Here is a 12,325-nt window from a genome sequence, read left to right on the forward strand (position 1 = left end):
TGCTACAAAGTTTGACAATGACATTTAATGGAAAGCAGATGTATAATGTTAAGAGCTTTCAGTTATTTAGTGTAACCAAATGTAGTTTTCTGCTACGATTTGAAGTAATTCTAGAAAGACAAAAAAAGGATAATTTTTATTAATTTTGTATGGCGGTTACATGGCTGGTCAAACTGACCGACTTCACATAATATTAGGATTGCGAATATAACATAAAATATGAAGATTTATCGAAGAAAGAAGGAATTGTATTTCGGAGGTTTTAGAGATTATGCAAAAAGGCTTCTTAATTTTTAAATGGAGAAAAGTATTAATATTAATATGGAAATCGTTTTACACTCTGAACAATGGATACTTTGACTTTATATATTAAAACATTAATTTAAAAAAAATACTTTATTAGAAACTCCAGTTTTGTGTGCACAAAAGACTTGTAATGTTTATTGAAAGCTTGCCAGATTTCGTGAAGATACATATATCGTATCGGGTAAGGAAGGTATCGATACAATCGTATCACTGCTTCACTATACGGTATTCTTATCATATCGTTGTATCGCCACACCCATCATATATACATAGATTGATATAGATATTGTAGAAATTGACAGACATCTCTCTACTACTTTAAAAACGTAAATTTACGACGCATACACGCGTAGACTGAGAACACAAAATAAGTGTATTAGCTAACATACAGTGACTAAATATATGTAGAGTTAGGTATAACGAATAATTCATTAGTTTGTTTTCGTATGCGCTCCAACTCAGACCTTTTATGTGCATCAGTTCACTCTAAGCCACCAGGCCTTTTGCTTCGTGTTATGTTGATGACACTTACTTTGTATACGCGCGCGCACACACACACACACCTGTAGACAGTGCGCTATCAAAACTCAAGTAGGTTAAAGTGAAGACCTTTTCATGAAATATCATGAAGTGATAAACTGTTCTATTTAGCTATGCTGATTTGTCTGTTGTAACTTAGCTAATACTTAGTGATTTATTTCTGTGATTAGAACTGTGCGTCTTTATTTTAAAAGGGAATTTTTACTGACATATATGTTTAAACTAAGCAAAAAACACAACAAAACAAAGTATGGCTATCACAATATCACACAGTTTGGGGAAGGTAGGAAAAACTTTTGTTTTCCTCTTTTAAACATTGTACCAGCTCTTGGGTTTTTAATTTAGTTTATACGTTAAATACATATTTTCAGATTTGTTTTTTTTTTTTTTCATTTTAGAAGCTGTATGATATAATCAGTGATGTCGAGAAAATCCGCATGTAGAGAAATATATATGCGAAAACGGCTCGTTTGGGTTGAGAAAATATTTTACATAGAAGGTCGAAACGTTGTTCGCTCTTCTACAGAAAATATTTTCTCAACCCAAACGAGCCGTTTTTGCATATGTACGATATAAATCATGCTACGTTACTTTGTAAACGTTTTGAAAAACGTATGTTTTCAGCTTTCAAACATAGCATCAGCTCTTGGAAATGTTTAAGTCCTTTTCCATTGTTTCCTTTGCACTTAATTGCACATGAAAATTCCTGATCTTGTGTACGTACATTGGACATTTGTTCTTGGTCACGCTCCCTGATTGATGTCCGTCATTGTTGAGACAAACTTATACAACGGTGCTGAAAATAACGGAAGAAAACGGATGTTTTTTGTTGTTTTTTTCTTCGTAAGTGAGAGTTGCGGCAACAATATACGATCGCATATATTTATATGAAAACTTCCTTGACCGATTTTTCCTTAAATTTCGGCAAACACTGAATTTAGATCAAACCTTTGAATTCTGGGTGACTTAAGTGTGTCAGAAGATAGTAATGCGAAGCAGTGTCCTGACAAGTTCTTTGGTAAAATGTATTTGTAGTGCAAACGTAGTATGAAACATGGCCAATAACATCACGTGAGCTGCTCGTTTCAATTCAGTTTCAGAATTTTGTGAAACGTTGAGATTTTTTCCAACTAATATGTTAGAAGGTTTCAGATCTTTGTGTTTTCTTCTATTTGGTGAATTTAAATGTAGATTTTATAAACTTGCATTAGATGACAGATTTTTAAGTTTTGAGCTGTTGCAAAACATTTTCTTATTTAGGCGAAAGAGTTAGTTGAGAGTGTTTTCAAAATTCTAAATGTCTTTTTTTTTCTCCTTTTTATTGCTAACCACTATTACCAAAATAACAAACAACCTTATCCACAATTTGTTAATACCTTAGAATTTAGGTACTGCTAAAATAACCATTTGAACAAAATTAATAACGACATAGAAAAAAAAAAAGAGTAATTTGTAATACTACACACACACACACGTTGCATAAAAAATATACTTGATCGTAGCAAAACTGGATGACTATATAAATATGTATATTTTAAGGGGGGGAACATAATTTACTTGTACTTATACAAATTCATAAATATTAATTTGCTTAAAGCAGCTCGTGGTTTATTTAATCCACAGGCATCTTCACTTGTGTTAAACCGTTTGGAAAAATGTGAAGCCGGAAACCACGTGATCACCCCTTTTCTTCCTCTTGTCACTACGACCACGCGTTCGCTCGTGCCAAACGTTTGTTAACAGGTTCGTTGTCCACTGCATGGCCCAGACGCAGTGTAGGTACCACAAAACTTTAAGCTAGGTTAAAAAATAATAATACACACACATGACCCTGTACTGAACCTCTGTTTATTATACGATGCAGCAGCTCAATTGGTTGTTCGCAGAAATAGGGTCACACGTGATGCTTAGGTTAAAATGATTTCTGACTTGACTTGGAAGATCAGTGTAAACTTGTTGTTAAGTTAGTTTTTGTCTCTTCGGTTAATGTTGATTCTACCGTATATTCTATCGGTTACGAGAGTCTAGTACAGGTTTTCAGTGCCCCAATATGCCGTATAGGGTAATGTTTTTACTATACAGCTCCTTCCTAACTGCTATGCTTATTTTGTAAGGTTTAGTTTCATATGTTGCGTGTTTTATTCCCAGACAACTGAGAGGACTTGAACAATTACCGTGCCTGTTTTAGTACAAGTACTGTGATAAGAGTGGGACATTACGCAGTGTAGAGAGCAACTTTCTTCAGCAAATCGTGACATCTCTTTGACCTTCATCCAGTAAGAACTGAATGTTAAACACTTATGAAGGCACGAAGTATTTTATGTTATAAAAAGCAGTGCCGGCATCGTCTCAACCGGTGTTACTAGACGCAGACTTACAAACACTGAGGTGCAGTAATAATAAATTCTCAGAAACGACTCTGAAAAGTTGGTGTCTATACAACTGTAACTGAGCCTGTTGTATCCAAGTAATTTTATGAAAAGACCCTAAGCGCGTCCGTGAATGGAATATTAATTGTCATTCTCTGCGTCTTAACGTTAATACAAGTCTTGCTATAGATAATGCATCTTAAATTAAGTTTCTTTAAATTCCGTCTTCGTCGCCGTTCTTTCCGAGCAAAGACGAAGCAAAAGAATGATGTAACAGCCAAATGGAGACCTATTTCTGGTAAGGAATAATTAAGTTACTTTTAAAATTATTATGATATAATTCAGCATATGAAATATGCTGCACATTTCTGGTTTCCTTCGAATTTATAGTTGTTTGTCAGAACGGGTTTGTCAGCTATTACTTATAAATAACTTAATGAATGTATACATTCATAACTGGAGTTATGGTTGACATGCTAATATAATAACATACAGATTACATTATATATACCACGCTTTACAGTTTGACAATAGGTGGTACGTTACATGCAATCAACTTTGGTTATGTAAGTAATTAAGAATTTAATTTATTAAACATGTTAAATTAGACCCACCACCCATTCTTCCACACCCTGATAGTTACATGTATATTATTTGTTTTGTCTAATGTAACTAGCTGTAGTGTGCTATTAGTATGCATAGTCGATATAAACAAAACGTGTGCAGGCACTAGTTATAGTAACAGATTGGGTGTTTAGTGACATTGTATATAACTTGTTAGTTTGAATACTTAGGTCAAAAAGAGTTGCATCTTATTATGTGTGCTTGTACATCCATTTGTACAAGTATTCAATAAAACGTTTGTTCTTCGGTAATAAAATTAAGACGTTTCGATATTTATTACACATTTAATTTTTTCGACACTTAGAATCGCCAAGCGCGCGCATTAGATAGACCCAATATGAGCACGAGCAGTTCTTGGTTTCAAAGAAAGCTGTGTTTTGGTATCTTTATATACACTGATATCATTTTTCTGTTATGGTTGCTCTGTTCACCATAATTCAGGAGTGTAGAAGACTCTCGTAATGATGGTTGCAATATGTGTGGATATTCATTGTTTTTAAATATATTGTCACAGAGAAAACACTCCTTAAATTTATACATTTTTTTTATATAATACTGTAAATGGATTGCTTTCCAATTTGAATATAATAATTGTGACTGTGGCTTTTGACCTATCATAACTATAATCCTCATAGGTTTGCATAACAGGTCAAGTGTTACCTTGTGGTGATTGGTAGTCCAGAATGTAAATTTGTAGGTTTACATAATAATTTGCAAAAAACAAATTCTTCATTTTTGGGTTGTGAATCTGTTGTTAAGGATAAGCCAAATCTCATTATTTAACTGGACAATAATATGCGAGTATTGTTGATTGATAAGTTGCCCTATTTTTAGTCTGTTAGCTCAAAATGAGGAAGGACTGTATTACTCAACTAGTCTTTTGCAAGTTTGCTTGGATTTCGTAAGTTAACCAAGGTTTGTTGAATTAAGAGTTTTATTGGTACACCAACTGGTGTAATGTGTCTGGCTAACTCTGTGCAATGGTTGTTCAATCAAATAGTAGTTAGTAAAGCATTTATTATGCAAATGGCTGAGCTAAAAGTTATTTATTATAAACTTGTATTTTTCTATATTTTATTAGTGTGTTTAATCAACTGTACAAGACACTAATCATCATAAGCTGCTAAGATGAAAAAAAATTCAGTTTTTAACTTTTTATGCCATCTGTGCTGAAATGACTTCTAAGTGTGGATAACGTTAACTTCTATAATTGTTACTATCACGTTCAGAAGAGCAAACAAATAAAAATTCAGTCATTGAATCATATCCAATAATGTTTAGGGCACTCTAATTGCAGTTTGTGAGATGCAAGGTACAAATCACTGCTAAACATGTTCATTGTGAATGGGTTACAATGTGATGGTCAGTCCTATTATTCTTTAGTTAAAGAAAAAGAAGAATAGTCCAAGAGTTGGTGATTGACAGTGTTGACTAGCTTTGTTTCCTCTAGTTTAACATCATAAGTTGGAATGACTAACACAGGTGGCCATTGAGTCGCTTTGGAGAAAATTCAATAATGACAAAAAAGTAATATTTAATTGAATTGAAGAACTTCTATTCAACTAGGAAGATAATCAGATTATATGAACATAAAATGGGCATACTAAAAAATTTCAATTTTCTTCAGATATCGTTGAAGTTTTGTAAAATGTTAGGTTTGAATAATATCCTCTGAATTCACTTGTTCATCTTTAGAAAGTAATATGAACATGCATCATTTATATTTAACTTTATTACTAATGTACTATGTTACTACTGACAAGAAGGAAATAATAAATGGGCTACATTAAGGTTGAATATTTTCTACCCTTGTTATTCAGTTTTTGTTGCTATAAATAATTTGCAGATAAAAGCATCAATATTCTATGCATAATGATGCATTATAAAGTTGTAATACCCAAGTCTTTATTTCAAATTGAATTATTAATAGAATATAATTCTGTGACATTTTTAGAATACAATATAGCTTCTGTTTCTGTTCCAATATTTATCCTACTTCTCTTAATCAGTCTGTTATAGGTTTAGTAATAGAAATAGATGTTTTCTTTTGTTTTAAATTGGTTATAGATTGGAGTAAAAGTAAAAGGCAACTAAATGTATTTTACATCATCAAATCCTGCTTATGGCTTTGTTTCTTTACTAACAAAGGCATTTTAAACCTTAAAATTTCAATATTTTTTACAGATGTAATTCTTCAAAAGCTATGTGTACCAAATGAAAGAAAAGAAAATTAGTTTAAAACTGAAACTATAAATTAAACAAGTTTCTGTGATATTTGGATAAAAGTGTACGTAACATCATTCTGTTGATTAAGTAATAGATATTGGTTTGTTTGATGTAAAATATCCATTAAGTTGTCCTCAGGCTCAATGCATTGGTACAATAAATTGAGTAATCTTGCCATGGTGTTGTGGTTGATTGTATTATTCTGCAGTAATATACAAGGATGAATCTGAAGAGAGACCAATTGGTACCTGGTTACTGGTGCTTGGTATTATTGAAATATCAATATATCCCATTCTTTGTTTGATATATTATGTACCGGGGTACTACTTGCACAAATTAATATATCGAACTACTATATTTTTATCACTGTCTTCATTAAAATGAAGCAACACAGGACTTCATTTTTATATAATTCTGCAAAATGTTATTTGCCATGTTGTATTGTTGTTTGTTTAACTATGCTAGGCCTTTGTATATTTGTTTTACAAAATATACTACTAAAAGTTCTTTGAACAGAGCAATATGAATATGATGAATGTTGACTATAAAAAATATAAAAGGAAAATAGGATGTATGTCAACATTATGGATTGAAGATGAATAAACTAATTAAAAGGTTGAAAACATTAGCTGAGTTTCTTGCCCATAATGTAACTTGATACAGCTGTGTCAACATTATGGTTTGAAGATGAATAAACTAATTTACTGCTATTGTTTTCAACCTTTTTAAATATTTTGGCAATACCCAAATTCATACCTGGTAACTTTACTTTCTTCCTGTTGGAAAGGTTTGGGTTCAATATAGTTGTATGTCACAAGTATGAAAATATTGTGGGGATTTTGGCCATTACTACTGGTTTTGAAAGTAATCATATACTAGGACACTATAAAAATATAATATAGATGCTATTATGTAATTCTCTCCCTTTTATGTATATATTCTATTAATCAGTTGACAAATTCCACAAGAAATTTCTAATAGGTAACAACACACAGATTTTTCAAGATAATCTGGTAACTGAGATTTCAATCTGATCAAGTCCTTTACTGGTTTATATTAAATTATTAATAGTAGCAACAGACAGTCATCAGAAAACAATTATGTGAGATAGGGAAATATGATGGTGGTAATTTTTTTGTACTCATATTTTAGTGACTAAGCCTAAAGGAGAAATTATATAACCAATGGTTGCCTTGAGGTCAAATAATTTTAAAGGTATTTGAGTGTCAGCAAAAACATTTGGGGTATGTGTGTATTTAAGTTAACATATTTTAAGATTTTGTACTTAAGTAAAAAGAAATAAGTCATACATAATGGTTCTAAATGCATTTGTTTAATAAAAACATTCAAAGCATTTGCAGGTAGCCTTTGGTATTTGTGTATTTTTAATGTAGTTATAATGATTTTTGATTGCTTTCCTGGCTTTTTTTATTTTCAGACTCCTTTGTTAATAGCCAAGAATGGACATTAAGCCGAATTGTGCCTGATATAAGGCTGGTGAGTTGTACCATTATTTTATTACATTTAATCTTCTACAGGAAATACGATATATACACCTGATGTAAACTTTGTTAAATGTAGTTTTGGTAACTCTTTATTAAGTTATATACCATAAGTCAGTAACGATGCTGACAGTTACTTTTTATATATAAATATAAAGTATAGAAACAAGTTTTAATAGTGAGTGTAAATGTTTGTATGTCAATGCTAGAAATGTAGCAATTTTACTTGCATAATAGCAACTTTGCTATGTCTCAAAGTAACATGAACATGCATCACTTGTGTAACTTTTACTAATTAACTATGTTTTTATTGATAAGAAGGAAATTATAAATGGGCTACATATTTACTTAACTGTTTGTTACAACATTTGTCATTACATTTTTTAACTTGTTTTATTATTTTTGCTTTGTTTAGAGTGTAAAATCAAAACCATAGCTTTAAGATTTAATTTATTGTACTTCATAAACCATGAATGTTGTGTCTATATTTTAGAAGGTATTCAAACTTGATTCTGTAAAATGTTTATTTGTTTCTTATCAGTTGGTTATATCCAGTGTTGAAAAGTATTTGTTAGGTAAAATTTGTTTGGAATTCATTCACAATTTAATTAATTCATATTTTTGGGTGTTAAAGGAAAAAAAAAACTATGAAATTTTGATAAAATACTGAAAAGAAGTAATAAAGCACAGGAGATTCTTTGTTTATGAAAGTGAAATACTTTGCAAGTTGAAACTGAATGAAATCATGGTCATCGTGATAACAGATACATATTGGTATGCTCTAAAAGAAACTTCCTCTGTTCATAATGATAACACATGCATATTGGCATGCATTAGGAAGAAACTTTCTTTTCTTTGTAGCACCTACTATTTAATATGTGTATATTGGTGGTTAACTTTATGTATTTGTTTACTTTACATTTCATTAAGTGGTAAGTTATGAAATTGTTGTTTTTCCAAACAAATAAGTCTGGTTGTGTATAAATACAAATACTCACCTACAAAGATTTCTACATTTTGTTCCTACAGAGATTTGTGAGTGGGCATAAATACTGATAAATTTATGGACAACAGTTAATCCTTTTTAAATACCTGTAAGGAAATATAGGTAACTATAAAATATATTAATGTGAAATACTTGTGTTTATCATTTTACAGGGAATTGTGGGTAGTGTAAACAGTGGAAAATCAGCATTAGTCCATCGCTACCTGACTGGCTCATACTTACAAGAGGAATCTCCTGAAGGTGAGTTGCCTCCTATTTTATAGTTTGGTTGTGCTTAGACATTCCTATGCAATTTTGTATATCAGTGTTTATAAAAAATTGAATAAATAACTTAAAACATGTTTCAGTGTGTGTACATGCATCATACATTACATGATTTATTGTACAAGTAATCAATACTCAACATTTAAATTGATTAGTTTGTTTATATGGTTAAATGTGTATTTTATTTATTTTTTTTAGATGAGCAAACTAAACCGACTTTTGTTGTATAAGCATCCTGCTAAATAATATTTTGATATAATATGCCAGGTTAGCATGTTTTTTTGTTTCTTTTTAACCGGTATAGAATATATATACAAGTGCGTGTTTCTGGGAATGTAAGTATATATCAATATAATTATTTATAGTTTATGTTTGGTTCACCTAATTTTCATACACATTTATTGGTGTCTTTTGTAGGTGGGCGTTTCAAAAAAGAGGTTGTGATAGAAGGGCAGAGTTATTTATTGTTAATTAGGGATGAGGGTGGACCACCAGAACTTCAAGTAAGTTATGCACATGAGAGGTATTTCAAAATATATTCCTGTCTACCATGACTTCTGATTATTGTAATTTACGAATAACATACCTGCATTAAATAAATACTATTTATATTTTTAAGTCCTGGTTAAGTTTCATGACTTAAAAATTATAACTGGTGCTGTAACAATTCTGCATAAAAGTTCAAGTTCCTGAGACAGGTACAGTAGTAAACAAATTTATTGTAAGTTAATTGTAACTTGTTTCTCAAAATACAAATTTTATAGAAATTCAACATGTAAAGAGGTACAATGCAAATTAACAGTGACTTAACCTCCCCCTGAAGTTAGTGATTTAAACAAAAAAACAGTGGTGATCACTGAACCAGTGTAATTTGCTACTGGTTTTTCTTTCTAAATAAACTGGCATTTTAAAGGCTACAATCATTCATGTGATATATTTCCATATTCTCTTAATAAGTATTTACATGGAGGCATTAAACACAAAATTTGTAATGAACTGTACTATCAAAGTACTTAAAAGCATCATCAGGATACATCTTAAAGCAGAATTAGGTGTAAATGGTGAACATTTTGGAAGTATGTGAAAAATAACAAAATATTTCATGCAGTTATATAAGTTAGTTTACATGATTATCTGAAATTTGTTTTCTATGAAAAGTATTTTTGTATTTTTCTCACCTTTTAATAGGTGCAGTTATATCCTATTAATTCCCTAACCCTGTACAGTGACTAGTAAAAGCAGGAAATACATAGATATTTTTTTTATAATTTGAATTGTTCATCAAAAACACGTAAAATTTGACATGTAATTTTAACTGATAAAGGCAATATAACAACTGTCATATTGTTTGTTTTAACCTTTCACTCAGTGGTAGCAGAATTTGAAATTGACTTACTAAACATTAATTTTGGTACGTGAGTATGCTACATTAAAGTAAATACCATATTTCATCTAAAGGAACTAGCAACAAAAAGTACTTACCTTGCATGGATTTATTACACATGTACTGTATTTTAAACCTTGTATTTGAGTGTAACAAAATATTAAGACATTATAAAAATGTATAACATGAAATGTTAGTTTTCAAGTAGAGAGAAATTGAAATATCAAATTTGTATATGCTCTTTGCATTAAAATAAATAACTGACATTGGGTGATTCAGTATTTAGTTTTCCTGTTGAATTATAAAACATAACCTTATTTTTAATTTCTTTAAGAAAATATTTATTATCTAGGTTTAATACAACAATGTATTCTGACCACTTGTAATTAACAACCAATTTTCCTAACACAGTTGGTTTGGTTATATTTTAACATTTTTAGACTTCAATACTCTAATTTGTGATACACTTTATATTGAATTTAATAATTGGGTGTAAGCCTAAACTAAATCAAATGGATGTTAGTTTTTTCTACAGAAATAGTGAATACTAGTTTAAATAGGTTATAATTTCATTGTATTAGTCTGTGGTTAGGCTACATTCAGAGTATTGTGTTCAGTCATGGGCTCCTTACTTTAAGAAGGACATCTAATTGTTGGAAAGGATTCAAAGAAGGGCAACTAGAATGGTACCTGGGAGTGAAGGGGTTATCATAGGAGGAGAGGTTAAGATCTCTGAAATTGTTTTATTTTGAACAAAGAAGAGTTAGAGGAGATCTGATTGAGGTGTTTATGATTGTAAAGGGAATTCATAATGTTGATGCATCATATTTTCTCATACTCAGTGGTGAGAAATGTAGGACTGGGGAACAGAAATACAAGTTTTGACACAGTAGGAATCATTTTCAGCTAACACAGTGTTACTCTGCTAGCAGGGTAGTTGGCCTTTGGAATGTGTTTGGCTGCCTTCTGATGTTGTGGAGACAGTCAGTTTAGTGGAGTTTAAGAAAAAACTTTAAATATATGAATGATAAGGGCTGGCTTTGATACTTTTTTTTTAAATAAGTTTAGTGGCTGGGATACTCTAAATGGAACAATATACTGGCTTCATCATAGTATGTATTATTCTAGAATATTGACATTTTAGTTTTAATTGTGCATAGTTATTACTACATTCTTTGTTTTGTTTTTTTTAATTAAAATTTTCAAATTTCAAAAAGGTTTTCGCAGCCACGTGCTGCACGAAACGTACGTCAGAGAACTGGAAATACATTTTCATGTTAATATTTATTACTGGCAGTGTAAACTTAAGTTAGCGGGGAACTCTCAGTGACAATACCTACTTCTGTTATATATTTGCTCGAGTGAAATGAAATGTTTGTGTGCGTAATCGATCTGAAAGAAAAGATGTGTTGGAAGTCTTGAAATCACACGTTTGAGCACAAACGAAAGAGGACACATTCCGTTATAAAATGTAATATTTTGCAACATCATAAAGAATGGTCTTATTTCTTGAATATACCGTCTGCTCAATTCATTTGCATCGTTGTGTATCTTGCTGCTTTAAGAAGTTAGAAATAGAGAAAAGCAACTATTAATGGTTGATTTCAAGACTGAACTATTCAAATAGGAGAGAATAACCCTGCGACGTAACAGTGCGTCAAGCGTTTTAGGAAAGTAGGTCAGCGGGAGCTAAGAGACCGGTAACTATGGTAACGGAAGCCTTGTTATACGAGCAGGTTCTTAGTGGTATTTCTTCTTTCATTGACGACTGAATCAGGTGCATATTTGCGGAAGAGAGCATAGGAAAAGGAAGCACTCCACCCAGACGTCTCCTTTGTCAGTAATTTTGTTTTAAAACTCTTTATCCTATAAAGGTTAGTACTTAACAAGTATCTCTCGTGATTTGCTTGGAAGACTGAACTCATTTTATATTAGTATTTTGTACGATTTAGGATACTGGGAACGAGAATAATTCTAGACGTGTTCGAAGATGCAAAAGTGTAGTAACTGAATGTAGCTGTGATTTATATATATATATATATATAAAATTCTGTCAGTGTATGTGAACGTCAGTAAGCAGTTGTATAACACTTATGACTTAGTC

The 12,325-nt window shown here is 31.2% G+C and overlaps 1 protein-coding gene across 1 annotated transcript in view; it reads left to right on the forward strand.

Moving 5' to 3' along the window:
• CenG1A (Centaurin gamma 1A) overlaps positions 1-12,325 on the forward strand; it is a 109,841-nt gene that overhangs the window by 44,188 nt on the left and 53,328 nt on the right. The window contains exons 2-4 of the mRNA XM_076458799.1: positions 7,504-7,562; positions 8,726-8,813; positions 9,255-9,340. Coding sequence (XP_076314914.1) covers positions 7,504-7,562; positions 8,726-8,813; positions 9,255-9,340 — 233 coding nt within the window. The remainder of the gene's footprint in view (positions 1-7,503; positions 7,563-8,725; positions 8,814-9,254; positions 9,341-12,325) is intronic.

Source organism: Tachypleus tridentatus, chromosome 9, assembly GCF_004210375.1.
Source record: "Tachypleus tridentatus isolate NWPU-2018 chromosome 9, ASM421037v1, whole genome shotgun sequence".
Lineage (NCBI taxonomy): Eukaryota > Metazoa > Arthropoda > Merostomata > Xiphosura > Limulidae > Tachypleus > Tachypleus tridentatus.